This window comes from Garra rufa, chromosome 7, assembly GCF_049309525.1.
Source record: "Garra rufa chromosome 7, GarRuf1.0, whole genome shotgun sequence".
NCBI classification, from domain to species: Eukaryota; Metazoa; Chordata; class Actinopteri; order Cypriniformes; family Cyprinidae; genus Garra; species Garra rufa.
In genome coordinates, this window is record NC_133367.1 from 19,237,131 (window position 1) to 19,258,783 (window position 21,653).

General features: G+C 30.8%; 1 protein-coding gene across 1 annotated transcript in view; it reads right to left on the reverse strand.

Annotated features, from left to right (window-relative positions):
* arhgef18b (rho/rac guanine nucleotide exchange factor (GEF) 18b) overlaps window positions 1-21,256 on the reverse strand; it is a 71,218-nt gene extending 49,962 nt beyond the window's left edge. The window contains exons 1-8 of the mRNA XM_073844268.1: window positions 20,853-21,256; window positions 20,575-20,725; window positions 19,574-19,700; window positions 18,968-19,019; window positions 17,479-17,523; window positions 13,784-13,858; window positions 13,563-13,674; window positions 10,549-10,756 (exon numbers count right to left, since the gene is read on the reverse strand). Coding sequence (XP_073700369.1) covers window positions 10,549-10,756; window positions 13,563-13,674; window positions 13,784-13,858; window positions 17,479-17,523; window positions 18,968-19,019; window positions 19,574-19,700; window positions 20,575-20,725; window positions 20,853-21,019 — 937 coding nt within the window. The 5' untranslated portion in view covers window positions 21,020-21,256. The remainder of the gene's footprint in view (window positions 1-10,548; window positions 10,757-13,562; window positions 13,675-13,783; window positions 13,859-17,478; window positions 17,524-18,967; window positions 19,020-19,573; window positions 19,701-20,574; window positions 20,726-20,852) is intronic.
* Between the last annotated feature and the right edge of the window lie 397 nt (window positions 21,257-21,653).

The window sequence follows — 21,653 nt, forward strand, 5'->3', positions numbered from 1 at the left end:
GACCACTGTGTTTTATCAAGGGCAGGGTCAATGCAGCTAGCTATCAGGAGATTTTGGAGCACTTCATGCTTCCATCTGCTGAAAAGCTTTATGGAGATGATTTCATTTTTCAGCACGACCTGGCACCTGCTCACAGTGCCAAAACCACTGGTAAATGGTTTACTGACCATGGTATTACTGTGCTCAATTGGCCTGCCAACTCTCCTGACCTGAACCCCATAGAGAATCTGTGGGATATTGTGAAGAGAAAGTTGAGAGACGCAAGACCCAACACTCTGGATGAGCTTAAGGCCGCTATCGAAGCATCCTGGGCCTCCATAACACCTCAGCAGTGCCACAGGCTGATTGCCTCCATGCCACGCCGCATTGAAGCAGTCATTTCTGCAAAAGGAATCCCGACCAAGTACTGAGTGCATAACTGAACATAATTATTTGAAGGTTGACTTTTTTTGTATTAAAAACACTTTTCTTTTATTGGTCGGATGAAATATGCTAATTTTTTGAGATAGGAATTTGGGGTTTTCATGAGCTGTATGCCAAAATCATCAATATTAAAACAATAAAAGGCTAGAACTACTTTCAAATGTGTGTAATGAATCTAAAATATATGAAAGTCTAATGTTTATAAGTACATTACAGAAAATAATGAACTTTATCACAATATGCTAATTTTTTGAAAAGGACTTGTATAATATAATGTGTATATATAATTTTTATAGAATATAAACTAATAAATTTAAAAAAATGTCAAATAAAAATAAATAAATTTAAATATAATTTTTTTATAAAGTTTTGTGTGTAAACAAACATTAACAGTAATTTTTACATTTATTTATTGCAATAAAAAATGATAAACAATTATGTTAAATCAGAAATATATATATATATATATATATATATATATATATATATATATATATATATTAGATTTCAAAATAAATGTGTATAAACAATGTAATAATAATAATAATAATAATAAATTAAAATATTCATATCTATTGATATAGTATAATCATGATTTATTTTAAAAATTATATTTATTATTGCAAAAAACGTAATAATAATAATAGTTTTATTGAAACTATAATGCAATAATAATATATAAATTATTATAAAAATACATACACACACACATATATATATATATATATACACACACACACACACACACACACACACACACACACACACACACACTTAAATGTATTACTTTGGGTAATAACAAACAACTGATTAATTGCTTACTTCCATTTTTTTTACAATAGCAATGTTTATACTACAACAACAGACAGATGCATTGTGATTATTTAATGTGTTCTTATGAAAATAAATATTAAAACAAAATAATAAATGTATATAATAAAAATTGTATAATAACATAAGATTTAAATATTAATATTTAAGTATATAGACATAGCATAATCACAATTTATTCAAAATCAGACAAAAATGTAATCTAATTTAGCAGAAAAAAATAAATGGATTGTAAATAGAAACTTGAATAACAATAATAGTAAAGTTTAATAAAAACTATAACACGATAATAATATATAATCCATTATTATTTAAAACGCAATTTAAAATATATATATATATATATATATATATATATATATATATATATATTTAAATATACTATTTCTGACTATATAATATAAAAGATAAATATCCTACTAAATATATAGCATATTATTAAATATACTATTCATGAACTGTGTAATAAAACAAATTATTATAGCATAAATGATTTTGTCATAATAAAATAAAAATAAATGCATTATAAACAAATGTATAGTTAAAACAGAAGCAACATGAATTTTAAAAGTGCTATCATTTTGTGAACTTGATATTTCTTTTATGTACTATAAATGCTTGTATTTATTTTTTAGACCGTAACCTACTTTTCTAACTTACCAGACTGACATTTTTGCCTGTTAGACAACAAAACTACCAAACAACAAGAGACGTGGAGGTAGACAACCACTCAGAACACCCTAGCAACCACGTAACAACCGGCTGGACCACCCTAGCAACTCAATCTGTTGCCAAATTGATGTCAGTATTGATTAGCTGGGTCTTATGTTGTAATGTTTACAAGTTGAAATCTTTCTAGCTGCACACAATGATCTCAACCCATTGCAATTAGTCAAAACAACAACTGTGATAAACAAAACAACGTCTGCGATGCATAAAATGTCAGTGAGTGTGTGACTGAGGTTCCTCAAGCCCGCATAAACACTGACCTGCTTGACTAGCCAATCACACTAAACACAATGGCCAGCTGACCTCCCAACCAGCGACTGAGTAAACTTTCAGCTGTTTTAACGCAATTGACATTTCAAAAGTTCAAAAGAGCCACCTGTAGCTGAACATTCACGCATGCGAGGTTAAAAAGCAGCCGTTTGTTAAGAATTGAGCGTGTTTTAGCGGCTCGGTGTTTATTAGCGCTGTTAGCAAACACCTGTTGCACTGAACCAACTCACCGTTTGTGACGCCGCTGACGAGCGTTACGGCCTCATCACCTCAAACATCACTCAGGTTACTATGACAGCCGCACAAAAACACAACACATCACCTGGCAACCTAAAAAAAAAAAAAAAGCAGCGCCAATCGCGACTGCTGTATGTAGATGGACTGTCCCAGCACTGCGCCGCGCGGCATTATGGGACATGAGGCGCATACGCGCATTCCACAGGCTGAGTCCCATATTTAAAGAGACAGGCGCGATTTTCGAGTGTTTGGAGAGGTTTGGATTTTCAATTGGGTTGCGAGTCAATAAATAATTAAATACATAGTATTAGATATAAAAATAAGAATTTTACAATATATATATATTTATTTTCCATTTATTTTACATATTTTAATGAATCATGAATGGATGAGAAAATCTGTCCATCCATCCATCATTTTATCCATTCACTGAAAAAAAAAAATCTGGAAAAATATCGTAATTTGTATATCGGAATAGAAAAACCAAAGGAATAGTTAATTTGTGTGTTACAAAAACAAACAACCTAAATAAAGAAATAAAAATAAATTTAATACAAATTTTTTATAAATATTTTCACAAATTTCCATTTATCATAAATGGATAATATTTTAAAATAATATTTTTTTTCAACTATTAAGCTAATAATTCATCATTTTATCAATTCATTAATGTGGATAAGTTTATTGGCATGTAAAAAAGACCAGTCCACCTATATAGATAGGTGAAATATATAAATAAATAAATACAAGATTTATTTATTCTTAAATGTATTTTATTATTGATTAAATTATCAATATTAACTTTTTTTCATTATAAATTATTATATATATTATTTGTTTCAGTGAATAATTTATGCTTTTTTAATTTATGTATTTTTTTAAATTAAATTAAATTAAATTAAATTTAGTTTAACATATGGACCGATATTACATATAAATAACGACTTACAAATGACTTTTTATTTACGTGTAAACAAACCAATGTATAATTAAATAAAAAATATTTAATAAATAAATAAAAATTGCTTATTTTGTTTTGTTTTGTTTGTTTGTTTTGGAGATTTACTTTCTAGAAAATATATAAATTATAAATAATAAGCAAATAAATATATACATTTATAAAAAATATAAATAAATCAACGTGGATATATTTTCACATATTTCCATTAATCGATAAATAAATACATGTGATAAATAAATGAATAAATAAATCAGTTTGTTTTGTTTGTTTTTGTGATTTACTTTCTAGAATATAGAAATTATAAATATGTCAACATGCATATATTCTCACATATTTCCACGAATTATGAATGGATAAGATTTTAAATACATTTCGTTAAAATACATGAAATAAATGTATACTTCTAGCATATATTATATGAATATATAGCATATATTTTCACATAGTTCTATGAATTATGAATATAAAAACAATGGTTGTTTGGTTTTCGTTTCTAAAATATATTTTCTAAGAAAACAATAATATAAATATAGGATTTTTTTATTTATTTATGTGTTTTATTTACGTAAAAACAAATAAATACATGTGATAAATATTTTTGTTTGTTTTTGGGATTTACTTTCTAGAATACTTGAATGATAAATATATGCATATATTTTCACATATTTCTGAAATATATTTTACATAAAAATAATTATTTTAAATTTTATTTTTATTATATATATTTTTTTAAATAACTAAAAAATACTAACTTTCTATTTTTAATGTTGAAATATATATACAAAATACAAAACACACATTTCTAAAATGTAAATATATAAATTATTCTATCAGTGCACATTTAGAGATACGTACACCTATTTAATGTAGATTTAGGTAAATATTATATAATATTTTTATCTAATAATATATATTTTTTTATAAATATTGGATCAATAAATATTGATCCAATGTGATCCCTGTATGATTTTTGGGATTTACCTTAAATAATAAGATGAAATGTATTTTTTTTCTGTCAAAGTTTAAAATAAAAATGAAAATATACTTATAGTTGCCATAAATTTCCACTGTTTTAAAAGTGTAAATGTTATAAGCCCTCATCTAACCTTTTACCAAAATAAAGGCACACATGATCTGCAAATACGGTGTTGCATTATCGGTGTAGTGTAATATTTCTGTGTCACACCAGTGATTACTTTATGTCTCCTGTAATAAACCTGAACCGGTAAATGATCATGACTGGTTAAAGCGAGAATCTCCTCCTCTAAAGCCTGAAGTCGAAGGAAATACATCAGCATGACTTGTTTAATAAGCAGTGCCATGCAAAGAGTCACATATAATATTTCCCAGTCGTCACCAAACGCCTTTAAATTTACAACTTGGACTTGATGATTGTGCTTCTGTCATTCTGAATAAACACATGAGTCACACTTAAGAAACGCACACTGTCCAGAAGACACCACACATAACAACAAACTGATATATAAATACTGACATCACTATTATGAAAAACTGATTTTAGAAAATACAAATAAAGGTAGAAGAAAAAAAACTATTTTGATTTTAATGCTCGTATTTGATCGAGCAGAATTTGAGGGGATTTCCCATCAAAGTAACGGAGCATGCTAAACAAATCAATAGCAGCAACACTTTTGTTTCCCCTTTTTTGTAAATTCTCGAGCTCAGCCGACATCGACAAAGCACTGAATATAAAAAGCAGGCTTTCTAAAATAGGGAAATAAACAGTCAACAAATGAACTCATAGTTTCTAAATGAGCATCTTCAGGGACTTACGGAAAACAAGCTGTGACTTGACTTGAAGTGACACTAACAGTAAAAAGGAATGTAAACTTGAATTATTCATCTTGATTCTTAAAGGGACAGATCACCTAAATATGAAAATAATAGCATTTTTACCAGACCCGTATAACCTGGAGCGTTCTCTGAAGCAGGACACAAAAGAAGAGATTCTGAAGAGATTCTGCAGGCCTGTGTTTTCCATATAATGAAAGTGAATGGGGACTGATTGACTTTCAAAAAAACACCAGAAAATTAGTCAGATAAAACATTTTTTTTTAAACATATGTTATGTTTGGAAGACTTGGAAAATAGTCATTTGGACTATGTTTACCATTTTTTTATGGTTGTTTTGGAGCTCCAGTCCCCATCCACTTTTTTATGTTATATATTTCTCATGAATAATACTTTTTTAAATAGAAAAAATGTGTAAATTATATTTTACTTTTAAATTTTAATTATTAAAATCAAATAATTAAATAATAATAAAAAATAAAATTAAATTAAAAAATTAATTATTTTTATATTTTACTTTTTAATTATGTTGTAATAAAAATATATTATCTATTAAATATACCATATATATATATATATATAAAAATATCTATTATCATCTACCTGTCTATATATATATATATATATATATATAGTGACCCATATTATGTATGTTATATAAGTATATATATATATATATATATATATATATATATATATATTATAATTTTATATATATAAATATATATATAGGTGAATGCTATTATTATACATTTTTTTATATTTTCAATGTAAAGAATTTATCTTATAATATAAGGTTCATTAATTAAACATTAATTAATGTATTAACTAACATGAACTAACCATGAACAATACATTTGTTACTGTATATTTACTAATCTTCATTAACGTTAGTTAACGAAAATACAGTTGTTCATTGTTTGTTCATGTTAGTTCACACTGCATTAACTAATGTTAAGAAGATTGAATAATGTATTAGTAAATGTTAAAATTAACATTAACAAAGATGAATAAATTCTGTATAAGTGCAGTTCATTATTAATTCATGTTAACTAATGTTTTTAACTAATGTTAACTAATGAACCTTATTGTAAAGTGTTACCAATAATATACTATATAATATGATTAATATTGTAACTTTAAAGAAACGTGTGTAAGTGTTTTATTTACATAGGAAACAATATGAATAAATAAACAAGTTTTTTATCGGTGTGTAAACAAATATTTGTGATCCTTCTATGTAAATTATAATTTATTATATATAATACAAAATTTTAGATTTCATTTTTCATTTTTAGTAACCTATATTTATGATAATACAAATATATTATATATCAAATATATTGTATGTAATATGTATTAATATTGTATTATATTAAAATGTTCAAAAAACATGTATGTCATTTTTTGTGACCTATATTTTCTAATATAAACATATAATATAAATATGCACAGTACTATCATTTCATCTATCCATCAATAAATATCACTGAAAATGTTGGGTAAATGATAAAAAATAAATGAAGCAACTGCAACTTTCAGTATCACACGATTCTTCAAAAATCATTCTAATATGCTGATTTATTACTTTTATTATCAATGTTGGAAACAGCTGTGCTGCTTAATATTTTTTGGAACCTGTGATTCTTCTTCTTCAGTATTCTTGATAAATAAAAGGTTTAAAAAGAACAGCATTTATTCAAAATATGAATCGTTGTCTCTTAAATATAAGTCTTTTCTTTCACCTTTTATCAATTTAACACATCCTTGGTGGATAAAAGTATTCAAAAAAAGAAAGAAAAACTTTTAGATGGTATAGTTTATGCTGTTACGAAAGATTTTTGATTTCAACTTTTTATTTGTTAAAAATCCTGGAAAAAAGGTTCACAGGTTCCAACTAAACATTAAGCAGCACTGAAACAACTGTTTTCAACATTGATATAAATCAGCATATTAGAAGGATCATGTGACCCTTAAGACTAAAGACTGGAGTAACGATGCTGAAAATTCAGCTTGAAATATATTTACATAGAAAACTATTATTTTAAAATGAAATACTATTTCACAGTTTTTTTTTTCTGTATTTTTGATCAAATATATGCAGCCTTGATGAGCATAAGAAACATCTTTTAAAAACACTAAAATATTAGTGATCCCAAACTTTTTTAACAAAAAAAAACATGATAAATCATGATAGTATTTGTTTCAATTTCATTTCATTTACAAAAAAGCAGGGCCTTTATATTTCTACTTTTTGTCAAACAAACATGATAAATCATGATAGTATTTGTTTTAATTTAATTTAATTTCATTTCATTTCATTTCATTTCATTTAGAAAAAGCAGGGCCTTTCTATTTCCACTTTTTGTCAAACAAACATGATAAATCATGATAGTATTTGTTTTAATTTAATTTACTTTAATTTACTTTAATTTAATTTAATTTAATTTAGAAAAAGCAGGGCCTTTATATTTCCACTTTTTTTAACAAAAAACATGATAAATCATGATAGTATTTGTTTCAATTTAATTTAATTTAATTTAATTTAATTTAATTTCATTTCATTTAGAAAAAGCAGGGTCTTTCTATTTCCATTTTTTGTCAAACAAACATGATAAATCATGATAGTATTTGTTTTAATTTAATTTAATTTACTTTAATTTAATTTAATTTAATTTAATTTAGAAAAAGCAGGGCCTTTATATTTCCACTTTATTAACAAAAAACATGATAAATCATGATAGTATTTGTTTTAATTTAATTTAATTTACTTTAATTTCATTTAATTTCATTTCATTTACAAAAAAGCAGGGCCTTTATATTTATACTTTTAGTCAAACAAACATGATAAATCATGATAGTATTTGTTTTAATTTAAATTAAATTAAATTAAATTAAATTTAATTTAATTTATATTTCCATTTTTGTCAAACAAACATGATAAATCATGATAGTATTTGTTTTAATTTAAATTAAATTAAATTAAATTTAATTTAATTTATATTTCCATTTTTGTCAAACAAACATGATAAATCATGATAGTATTTGTTTTAATTTAAATTAAATTAAATTAAATTAAATTAAATTTAGTTAAATTTATATTTCCATTTTTTGTCAAACATGATAAATCATGATAGTATTTGTTTTAATTTAATTAAATTTAAATTAAATTAAATTAAATTAAATTTAGTTAAATTTATATTTCCATTTTTTGTCAAACAAACATGATAAATCATGATAGTATTTGTTTTAATTTACTTTACTTTAATTTACTTTACTTAAATTAAATTAAATTAAATTAAATTAAATTAAATTAAATTAAATTAAATTAAATTAAATTAAATTAAATTAAATTTAATTTAATTTAATTTAGAAAAAGCAGGGCCTTTATATTTCCATTTCTTGTCAAACAAACATGATAAATCATCATAGTATTTGTTTTAATTAAATTAAATTAAATTAAATTAAATTAAATTAAATTAAATTAAATTTAATTTAATTTAATTTAATTAAATTAAATTAAATTTAATTTAATTTAATTTAATTAAATTTAATTTAGAAAAAGCAGGGCCTTTATATTTCCATTTCTTGTCAAACAAACATGATAAATCATGATAGTATTTGTTTTAATTTAATTTAATTTAATTTCATTTCATTTCATTTAATTTAGAAAAAGCAGGGCCTTTATATTTCCACTTTTTTAACAAAAAACATGATAAATCATAATAGTGTTTGTTTCAATTTAATTTAATGTAATTTCATTTAATTTAATTTACAAAAAAGCAGGGCCTTTATATTTCCATTTCTTGTCAAACAAACATGATAAATCATGATAGTATTTGTTTTAATTAAATTAAATTAAATTAAATTTAATTTAATTTAATTTAGAAAAAGCAGGGCCTTTATATTTCCATTTCTTGTCAAACAAACATGATAAATCATCATAGTATTTGTTTTAATTAAATTAAATTAAATTAAATTAAATTAAATTAAATTAAATTAAATTAAATTAAATTAAATTAAATTAAATTTAATTTAGAAAAAGCAGGGCCTTTATATTTCCATTTCTTGTCAAACAAACATGATAAATCATGATAGTATTTGTTTTAATTTAATTTAATTTCATTTCATTTCATTTCATTTAATTTAGAAAAAGCAGGGCCTTTATATTTCCACTTTTTTAACAAAAAACATGATAAATCATAATAGTGTTTGTTTCAATTTAATTTAATGTAATTTCATTTAATTTAATTTACAAAAAAGCAGGGCCTTTATATTTCCATTTCTTGTCAAACAAACATGATAAATCATGATAGTATTTGTTTTAATTTAATTAAATTAAATTAAATTAAATTTAATTTAATTTAGAAAAAGCAGGGCCTTTATATTTCCATTTCTTGTCAAACAAACATGATAAATCATGATAGTATTTGTTTTAATTTAATTAAATTTAATTTAATATCATTTACAAAAAAGCAGGGCCTTTATATTTATACTTTTTGTCAAACAAACATGATAAATCATGATGGTATTGTGTTTTAATTTAATTAAATTTAAATTAAATTAAATTAAATTAAATTTAGTTAAATTTATATTTCCATTGATAAAGCAGGGCCTTTATATTTATACTTTTTGTCAAACAAACATGATAAATCATGATAGTATTTGTTTTAATTTAATTTCATTTCATTTAGAAAAAGCAGGGCCTTTATATTCCATTTTTTGTCAAACAAACATGATAAATCATGATAGTATTTGTTTTAATTAAATTAAATTAAATTTTAAATTAAATTAAATTTTAAATTAAATTTAAAGATTAAAAAAAGCATTGCCTTTATATTTCCAGTTTATGTCAAACAAACAAACTAATAAATAAATAAATAAAAAATGTATACATTTATAAAAATGGCCATTTCAGTTTTGGGTGAGCTGTCTCTTTAAGTCCTCTCGTAAACTCCCTCAATCACCAGAAACCCGGACAAATCTAACTAGTTCATCTGTACACAGACCCGCAGTTCTCTGCAGCGCAAAGAGGCTTGCAAAACAGCCCAAGCTGGAGCAACGCTGCACCACGTGCCAGTTTGAGTCAGTGTGTCAAGGGGCTGATATCTCATCACAGCTCATAATCTAACAAAACCCTGTGAAAGATGCAAAAAGCCCTATAAAAACGGTGAGCAGGCCTGGGTTTTACTGTGACATGCGCTGTGGTGGAAGCGGAGTGCGGCGTGGAGCAGCTGCGTGTGTGCACAGGTGTGTGTTTGCGCTTGTGGTGGTGTGTTACTCACTCAAACACTGCAGGCCATGCTTCCTCTGCAGGGTCTTGCTGCACAGTGAACAGGTCGCCCAGCTGGAGAAAGAGCCAGGCACGAGCTGGTGGCCGCTCACGCTGCGGCGCCGCACTTTCTCACGCTCGCGAAACTCTTTCTCTTTTTCTCTGTCCTTCTCTCTCTCTCTGCTTTTGTCTTTCTGCTGCTCTTTCTCTCGGGTCTTACCCTGAAACAGAGGAAACAAGAGATGTGTCGCATTAGCTTGTGATAGTCACCAAAAGGTCGTGGGTTGTATTTCATCCAAAAGCAAAATAAATAAATAAATAATACAAAATACAATTATGTAAAATTGTGTAGATATTTTTTATTCTATATGCAATTTGATTTTATATGAATATGTATTTTATTAAATACAAATTGTACTGCTGTTTTGCTGGATTTTAATGTAATTATTTAATTTTAATAAGTAAATTTAATAATAATAAACTTACTGAGTTGAGCTGAAATTAAATTATAGGGAAGAGTGGGGATAAATGCTTAAACAGCTTTTACAAATTTTTTATTATCCATTTTCCACCAATTATAATTATTATAATGAAATGAATAAATACATACATATTATTTTTTATTTAATTTAATTTGATTTAATGGTAGGTGTTTTTTGTGCACTTTCTAATTATTTTACTTTTTACTCTAATTTTGTTGAAAGATCTACTATAGGAAAAGCAAAAGAATACATGGATATATGGATACATGGATTTTTTTTTATTTAATTTCATTTATATCTACTATGGGAAAAGCATATGAATATAAAAATAAATAAATAAATAAATAATATATCGAATTTTACTTTATTGTTATTTTAATTAAAACATTTTTTTGTTTTATTTTATTTTATTATTTTTTTTAGTGAATACCAGGGATAGGCGTTTTCTAAGTATTTAATTAAATTAAATTTAATTATTTTATTTGACTAATTTTGCTGAAATATCTACTATAGTAAAAGCATATGAATATAAATAAAAATATATACAGAATACATAGAATTTCAATTTAATTTTAAAATGTAATTTAATTTGATTAAATTTTGTGAAAGTAGAAATAGATGCTATATATATGTGTGTGTGTGTGTGTGTGTGTGTGTGTGTGTGTGTGTGTGTGTGTGTGTGTGTGTGGGTGCATTTTCTAATTATTTAACTTTTATTTTATTTTATTTTATTTTTAATTTTAATTTTAGTAAAAGCATATGAACATAAATAAAAAAATATAGAATATATAGAATTGTAATGTATTTTTTAATTAAATTAAATTTAATTTAATTTAATTTAGACCAGGGATAGTCACTTTGTATTTTTAATTTTTTGTGCATTTCCTAATTATTTTACTTTAATTATTTTTATTTTGCTGAAATATCTACTATAGAAAAAACATAAGAATACAAAATGCAAATATATATACAGAATACATAGAATTTTATTAATTTGAAACTTTAATTAGATATTAATTTAATTAGATACAATTTAATAAGGCCAGGGATAGACAGTTTGTATGTTGTTGTTTTTTTGTTAAAATGTCCTAATAATTTTATTCTTTACTCTGATTTTGCTAAAAATATATATCCATATAAATATAAATAAATAAATATATATATATATATAGAATATATAGAATCTTTATTTATTTTTTAATAATTTAATCATTTTAATTATTTAATTTAATTTATTTTAGACCAGAGATAATCACTTTGTATTTTTTTGTGTGCATTTCCTAATTATTTAACTTTATTTTATTTGACTAATTTTGCTGAAATATTTACTATAGTAAAAGCATATGAATAAAAATACAAATATTGAATCAGTTAATAACATTTAATTTCATAAAATGTTTGTATATTTTTACTTTCTTATGTGCATTTCCTAATTATTATAATCTGAAATATCTAACTCTATTTGCACTCTAATAGGTTCAGTCAAATCAACGTTCTGAGCCAATAAGATTCTCTTAATTATTATAGCATGCCTATATTAACCTGATGTATTCTACTGTGTCTCATTTAGAAGGCTGCGCCCTCCGGAGGTCGCATTTGAAGGCTGTAATCAAGGCTGTCTCATTTCAGAAAAGCAAGTAGGACACTTCAAATGCGACCTCCACGCAGCCTTAAATGAGACACAGCTTATGTATGCCACATCTGTATCCTCTTGCTAGCCCACCACCTCCCCAGCACCACCTGCCTAGATCTGCTATGGGGGATCTTCCTCTAGCAGCAGCAGCAGCATGTTCCTTTTATTTTATGATCTGAGCATTTAGTCAAAGCAAGTCTACTTGCTCCGCAGTGGCAGCATAGCAGATCTAGTCCGCCAAAACCAAGCCTATGCATTTTCTATTTTACATTAATAAAGATTTTAGTTGTCATGACTGAACTGATGTGGTTTTATGTTTGAAAGACTATATACAGTCACCACATTGTCTAGTTTAGAAAGCAGGTCAAAACTTCCCCTCTGCATGAGCGAGTTTACTGTCTTTCTCCTTTCAAGAAAAGGAGGAAGTTGCAGAGACACAGAAGTTGCTGCAAAGTTCAGCAGAAATGGACATGACTTTATCCCACAGTCCGAGCGTGAGTGATGATAGCTTGCGTGTGTGTGTGTGTGTGTGTGTGTGTGTGTGTGTGTGTGTGTGTGTGTGCGTGTGCGTGTGCGTGTGTTTATTTTTGTGACATATCAGGACACAAATTGGTGTAATAACATGGGTATGACATAGGTATTACAAGGAGAAGGTGACTTATGAGGACATTGCCCATGTTCCCACTTTTCAAAAGGCTTATAAATCATACAGACTACGTTTTTTTGAGAATGTAAAGATATGCACAATCTCCTGTGAGGGCTAGGTTTAGGTGTAGGGAAGGTGTAGGGTGATAGCAAATATCGTTTGTACAGTATAAAAACCATTACGTCTATGGAATGTCCCCACAATTCACAAAAACAAACATGTGTGTGTGTCTGTGTGTGTGTGTGTGTGTGTGTGTGCGTGATTACTTTGTCTTTGTTGAAGGATCCGGTCATGCGGTTCCTCAGTGAGCTTAGAGTCCGCTTGACCTTGGTGCCTCTTTCCGGACGCTCCGGTCTTTCCTCCTCTTCATCGTCATTTCTACAAAAAAACAACAACAACATTGTCAAACCCATTTCGAAGTCAAATGATTTCTTGAGAACAAGAGTATATATTAAATATGAACAGCATAAATAGGTCAATGACTTACTCGATGGCAAGAAACTCATACCACGTGACACTCCCTGTCGTCTCTTTTCTTTCTATGCTTGTTCTGCGTTTCGCTCTGAGGAAAATCCAAGATGATCGCAATCAGGATTAAACGAATTTGGCATGAGTTTCTTCACTGGCCACATGCTTACTACAAGAATACTCTGGATATGTTTCGGAATGGCAAACTAGCATACTAGACTAAGTATTTTACAGTATGCAGTATGCGGATAACTGACAACTATACCAAACTGTCAACCAATTGTCAATCAAATCCATTTTTACGGCTTACTTGACCTAATTACACTATCAAAAGTTTAGTTTTGTCTTGTTTTACCAAAGGTGACGTGACAATGTGCACATACTGCTTGAACATGCTGGTTAATAGAGCTGTCACTATTCCTCGATTCAAACTGAGTTTTCGATTTAAAAAAAAAAATCATAGGCTTCTATTTGCCCGCCTTGAGTAACCGTCAAAATACTGGAAGTGGCGCGTTTCACAGACGAAAATCCATGAATGGCATTATTAGATCGTTTTTTTATTAGGCTGCATGATATATTAAACCCATTTAAAATTTAAATAAAGCATAATGCTATTGTGAAGTCACAAACGCTACGATTTCGTTAAAGTAATATATTGTGTAGGTTACGTACGTGCGTCAGAACGGCTCCATTCACAGTACTGTTTCACACGATCAACTGTTATCATTTACATGTGTGACCAGTCTCAAACTCCATCTCCTGATATTGCTATGAGTTTGGGTCTATTATAACCTTCACCTGCTAACGCTACGTGCGCCATTTCATCTGATTTGTAAGGTAAGTCATTTATAAACTTTAGCAAACACAGGAGAATGCATTATTATCTTTATCAATATGCTAGTATTGCTAACTTCATCGCGATTTCAGAGTAAAAGCTCAAACCCTCACACTGAGTTTACACGTTTTGTTTTGATGTCCACATGTTCAAGAAATGCCAGTGGCTGTAGCATTTTTGTCGAAAACAAATGGCCAAATGTTAAAGAATAAGTGGACATTTATATTAAACGTTGTTTAGTCAATATTAAACAAGGATTAGACCGTGTTTTAAAGTGTAAAACTTCGTCAGGTCTTTGGCGCCATCTACAGCCATCCGTAGCCTAATGTACATTAGTTCTATTGTTTATAATACATTATGTATTTTAACAGTTTTGTTCAATGAAGCCATATGATTACTTGCATTTGATATTTTATTTGAACTAATTATTACTGCCTAATTGCTATCATATATGTATTTTAAGTCATTTTAAAGGCTATTGTTCACTTAGGTCTATTTTTTAACTACAAAAAAATTATTTATAATGATCAGATTACTCGTTTAATCATCAGAACAATCCACCGATTAGTCGATTGCCAAAATAATCCTTAGCGACAGTCCTACTCAAAACGATTATTAATCTCATTTTACCGCGATTAAAGGAGTAGTTAACTTTCAGAACTACAAATATACAGATAATGTACATGTTTTCCTCAAAAAACACCATTTCTTCATGACTAAAGAAATGGTGTTTTTTGAGGCAAACATTTCAGGATTTCTCTTCATATAATGGACTTCTATGGTGCCCCCGAGTTTAAACTTCCAAAATGCAGTTTAAATGCAGCTTCAAAGGGCTCTAAATGATCCCAGCCATGGTAGAAGTGTCTTATCTAGTGAATCGATCGGTTATTTCCTAAAAACCTTTACAACTTATATACTTTTTAATCTCAAACTCTCGTTTGGCCAAGCTAGACATGACGAGCATCTGAGGTTAAAAAGTATATAAATTGTAATTTTGTTTTGAAAATAACCCATCGTTTCGCTAGATAAGATCCATCTTTCCTCGGCTGGGATCGTTTAAGGAAAGGAAAGGAGGTGACGTGAGGCCAAGTCTGGTGACCCATACTAGGAATTTGTGCTCTGCATTTAATCCATCCAAGTGCACACACACACAGTAGTGAACACACACACACCGTGAACACACACCCAGAGCAGTGGGCAGCCATTGCTGCGGCGTCCGGGGAGCAGTTGGGGGTTCGGTGCCTTGCTCAAGGGACTCACCTCAGTCGTGGTGTTGAGAGTGGAGAGACCTGAGAGGACCTGAGACTCGAACCCGCAACCTTTGGGTTACAAGTCCGACTCTCTAACCATTAGGCCACGACTGCCCCAGTCTCTGTTTAGAGCCCTTTAAAGCTGCATTTTGGAAGTTCAAACTCAGGGGCACCATAGAAGTCCATTATATGGAAAGAAATCCTGAAATGTTTTCCTCAAAAATCATAATTTCCTTACAACTGAAGAAAGAAAGGCATGAACATCTTGGATGACAAGGGAGTGAGTACGTTATCTGTAAATTTTTGTTCTGAAAGTGAACTACTCCTTTAAAGGGAGTCTCTAAAACAGTTGACATGAACAGTGATGATTTACTCCAAAAATGCCAAACAAGGTTAAAGAATTTAATTACTTTTAAAACAGCTCACATATTCTCTGTTTTTGTTTAGGCTTTGAGAGTTGCGGCATATATAAAAGGGATATACAAAAGAGAAGTTAAATTCCAGAACAAATATTTACAGATAAATAAGATTTCATTAGGATGATTTTGAAGTTGGAGAAGTTTTTTGACATACCCTAACTGTCTTGAACCCAAAATACACAGAGTTCATTCAAAGCTAGACAAGATGAGCATTTGAGGTTAAAAAGGTATATAAATTGTCTTTTTTTTTTTTTTTTTTTTTAGAAAATAACCGATCGTTTTGCTAGAAAAGACCCTTCTTCCTCGGCTGGAATTGTTTAGAGCCCTTTGAAGATGCATTTAAACAGCATTTTGGAAGTTCAAACTCGGGGGCACCATAGAAGTCCACTATATGGAGAGAAAAAACAAATTTCTTTATGACTGATGAAATAAAGACATGAACATCTTGGATGACAAGAGGCTGAGTAAAATCGTAAATTTTCTGTAAATTTTTGTTCTGGAAGTGAACTTCTCCTTTAAGTAATTTTATAGGCAATTTTTCAACCATAAAAATTATATATAATTATCTGATTACTCAATTAATCATCAAAATAATTGACAGATTACTTGATTACCAAAAAATCATTAGTGACAGCCCTAGAATACTACCATAATATTTCTGCAGTATGCAGATTTCCTGCAACCCACAATGCAACATGTTTGAATAAACCTTCCATTTTACTGCAACAACTGCATCAACCATAATTTTAGTATTTCTTTCTTGTCTCATTTTACCCAGACAGCCAGTTTATACAATGCAGTACACTACTTGTTAAACCAAAAGCTTAAAACAAGAAGTATACAATATGTACTTCGCAGTATGCACTAAACAGTATGCTAGTTTTCCATTCCGAACACAGCCTTGTGCTAGTCTGCTGTTAGAAGCGTCAGTTACTGTGCAGACGTTTCATGACCTTGTTAAAAGCACGCTCTGGTTTCTCATGCAGGTTTTGAGATAAAACAAGGACGTCCTAACCAGGAAAAGCCCCACCAGGTTTAAAAATACAGCAAGAGTGGTAAACACAGCAGATAAAATACACAAACATACACAGCATGTTCAAGACAGCCAAGTAAGAAACAATGCATTCTATTTCGGGCCTGCAAACCAAACGTGGGCCACTCTGTTAGTCTGTAGGAGGGCACGACAGGCTCCTTCACACTGTTTACTTACCCATGATACTGCTTAAGCTCCTGCAGAACTTTCTGTACCATCAGCCTGAGACAAACAAGACACTCAGGCTAAGTATGTGTGGCAGCGGCAGGGCACACGGTGGGCCGCTGTCCAAATAAAACCATCAGCATAAAATCTACTGCCTAGCTCACACATACAGAGGCAGCGGTGGGCTACAACCAAATCACCCATGACTTCCTTCAGTTTAATAGAAAAAATGCTTGTTTAGATTAGTTCATCTATTTTTTCCCTTAGTTCCTGTCTGTTAGCTTTGGGGCTAATGTATATTGTAGCGTGCTTCTGAAAGTTGACATACAGTTGATACTTGAAATTGAGGTCCAAAAATAAAAATTCTGTCATTCATTTCTCATCTCAAGTCGTTCCAAACCTGTAAGACCTTCGTTCATCTTCAGAACACAAACTAAGATATTTTTGATGAAATCCGAGAGCTTTCTGAGCCTGCATAAACAGCAATGCAACTGACACGTTCAAGGCCCTGAAAAGTTGTAAGCACATCAATAAAATATATAAATATAGTATAGTATATACTATACTATACTGTAAATATAGTATAAATATTCATCAATAAATAGTCAACCGCCGTGTTATAAAGCTACCAAAATACTTTTTGTGCACAGAGAAAATCAAAATAACCACCCATGCTGCATGCGTCATGGTACTCTAGTGCAGTGTTTCTCAACTCCAGTCCTCGGGACCCACTGCTCTGCACATTTTGTATGTCTTCCTCATTTAAGGCACCTGATTTTGATCATCAGCTCATTAGTAGAAAGATTCATGAACTGAACTGAGTGTGTCAGACTCAGAAACATACAAAATGTGCAGAGCAGTGGGTCCCGAGGACTGGAGTTGAGAAACACTGCTCTAGTGAACACGCACTGAACACTGACACGCAAGACAAGAAATTGTTGAATAAAGTTGTTATTTTTGTTTTCTTTGCGCACAAAAAGTATTCTCACAGCTTCTTAAAATAGCATTGAACCCCTGATGTCACATGGACTATTTTAACAATGTCCTTACTACCTTTCTGGGCCTTGAACGTTTCAGTTGTGTTCTTGTCTATGCAGGGCCAAAAAGCTCTCGGATTTCAATTAATGACAGAATTTTCATTTTTTGGCTGAACTAACTAACCCTTTAAGAAGTGGAAGTCCTCTAATATTTCCCACCCTGCAACAGGAAATACATCAAAAGCATATTTGCATAAATATTGCTAATTTGCTAGGTTGCTTGTGAAAAAAAGACACCCCAAACCAGCTAGTTTTACAGGACTTTAATAAAGACCGGTCTTGCTAATCCAACTATATGCTAAGTGCATTCCAGAAAGCCTTCATGAAAGCTACTTGATCATCTTGACAGATTCCAAGGTGCTTCAGTAATCCTTCTGAATTATGTAACTTCGCTGACGCAAAAAAAAAAACCTCGCCATAGCTACTATGGTGCTCTTAAACAAAACAAAGATGTGAAAACTTACACATGACTCCGTCCTTCCACTGACTGCAGCCCCTCTTCCGACTCCTGCTCTTCTGGAATTCCAAAGCAAAACAAGTCAAAACTGCACGTATTCTACTGTTCTTTGTAGCACTTTAGGTTCAGTCTACTAAGCAAAAACGCTAAATGGCTGTGTAGGGTTCTTTAGCTTCTATGTGGTTCCCTAGAGGTTCAAAAAGTTACAGGTTGTTCAGTTTTCTGGGGTTTTGAAAGTACCAAAACATAGTTTATCTATAGAACTACCCTGCTGAAAATGAACTGGTTTAAGCTGGTCATGGGCTCATCCTGAGCTGGTCCTAAGCAACTAGCTCTTGCTCAGGACCAACTAAGGACTAGCTTAAACCAGCTCAAACCAGCCGCCATACTTCAAAACATACTTAACCAGCACGTGCTGTTTTTTTTTTCAACAGGGTAATGACTAAAGAAGGCCTTTGTGAAGACTTAAAATGGCAAAATGTGTGTTTTGCAACTTTTAATCCAAGGATTCCTCCTGACAAAACTAGCATTGACGTTATCTGACTGCTTCAAAGCTAGAGCCCACAAAACCTGACTGGAGTTTTCTGCCTAATTGGAGAATCATTTCACTAACCTCCAGCCTCTCTGGCAGCCTGCTTAGAAGTCTCCAGTATGCGAGAGACTCTGTCAGCTTGGGATTTTTCATCAGTCGCAAGAATCTCTGATCTGGAATATACTGTCCTTGGTGGTATGGGTGGCTTCTGTCATTAAAAAGCAAATCATGTGAAAACTTTTTCAATGAAAGTTATGGCAAGGGAAGCTACCCGTGCTCCTGGAGGGCTACCTTCTGGCTAGAATTCAGTTCCGACTATGCTCCAACACACCTCTCTGGTGTTTTCAAGCGATCCTGAACACCTTGATTAGCTGGTTCAAGTATGTTTGATTAGAGTTGGAGTTACAGAGTTACTTTAGCCCAAAATTCAAATTCTGTCAATTATTAATCACTCATAGTTCCAAACCCGTAAAACCCATTCATCTTCAGAACACACATTAAGATATTTTTGATAAAATCCAAGAGCTTTATGACCCTGCATAGACGGTTACATCACTACCATGTTCAAGGCCTAGAACGGTAGTAAGAACATCATTTAAATAGTGGTTCAACCGTAATGTTTTGAAGCTCTAAGAATACTTTTTGTGCACTAAGAAAACAAAAATAACAACTTTATTCAACAACAAGAGTACCGCATGCGGGTTCTACATCAGAATGCATCAGCAGCATCCCACGCATGCATTGTGAACCATTGTGAACCACTTATTTCACTATTTTAACATTGTCCATATATACCTTTCCGGGCCTTGAATGTGTCAATTGCATTGCTGTCTATGCAGGGTCAGAAAGCTTGTGAAATATATCAAAAATATCTCAATTTGTGTTTTGAAGATGAACGAAGGTCTTACGGGGTTGGAACGACATGAGAGTGGGAAATTAATGAGAGAATTTTCATTTTTGGATGAACTATCCCTTTAAACTCTGCAGGATGGCATCCCTCCAGGAGCAGGAGTATGGTTTATAGAGCTATGTGAATGTCTTGCTTTGTTCATACTGAGACAGATTTCAATAAGGACATTTACTGGTATTTGGGGGCTTTCACTTTCAACAGCACTGGTCGTTTCTTCCACTGAGCTTTCGGAGAAGGAGGAAGATGGTAGATGGGGACTTTTGGCCAAGCAGTGGTCCTCTCTTTCCCCATCGCTGTCAATGCCGTTAGTGTCGAGACTGAACCTACACAATACATCAGTGTAACTCTGTTACCAGGCAGAAGACATGCACTGCTCAAAAACTTTCTAACGTCACAGTTAGTTACAGTAATGACACAATTATTTGGGACCACTGAAAAAGTGAGTCTTACCTTCTTCCCAGGTCGATCGGTGACACTGGCACTTCCCAGCTGTGTCTACGTGACGTGGACATAGATCTAACCAATGTAGGAAAGTTATCCATGTCCGAGTCCTCATCTTGGTCTGATTCCGGATAATCCTGGTACTCTGAGTTTCTGATAGCAACCAAGCGATCCATGGTTTCCCCTCCAGTGGAAATCACGGTGTCGTCTGTCTGGAAAAGTTGATGGGTGTCGAACTCCGTGGAATTATGCCTAGATCCACTTGGTGTGGACACAGGAGGCACCAAAGGGGCTATACCTTTGTACCCTTGTTGTTGGTCAGGTGGTTCAGCGGATCCGAGTTGCAGGTCTCTGAAATATTCTGAATCTCTCAAAGAAGAGCAGAGGTCTAAAAGGTCCTCCTCACTGCTGCACTCGTTTCTCTGAAAACAGGAAAGCCACGGACAGCTGATTTATCACAACAAAAAGGTCACATGACATATGACTAATAATGTGAAATCTAAGCCAGTGTCATTCATGGACTGAAAGAGGATGCAGTAAGCTGAACTTCTTGTGTGATGCAAGAGCCAGACTGGCTATAAGTAAGCACAAAGTCATTGAGCAGACACATCTCTCCAATACAGTACACTGACTAGTCCAATCCCAATGGAGGAACCAGTGCTAATGTGACTTGATCAAGGTCTTGCCGAGTTCCTGGTGAACATCTTTGAGGGTCCTAGAACAACATTCCTGGCAAGCAATGAGTTTGATAGTTTAGGGCTAATGTTGGGGTTACGTTTAAGGTTTGATTAGGAACTTCAGCATCATTCT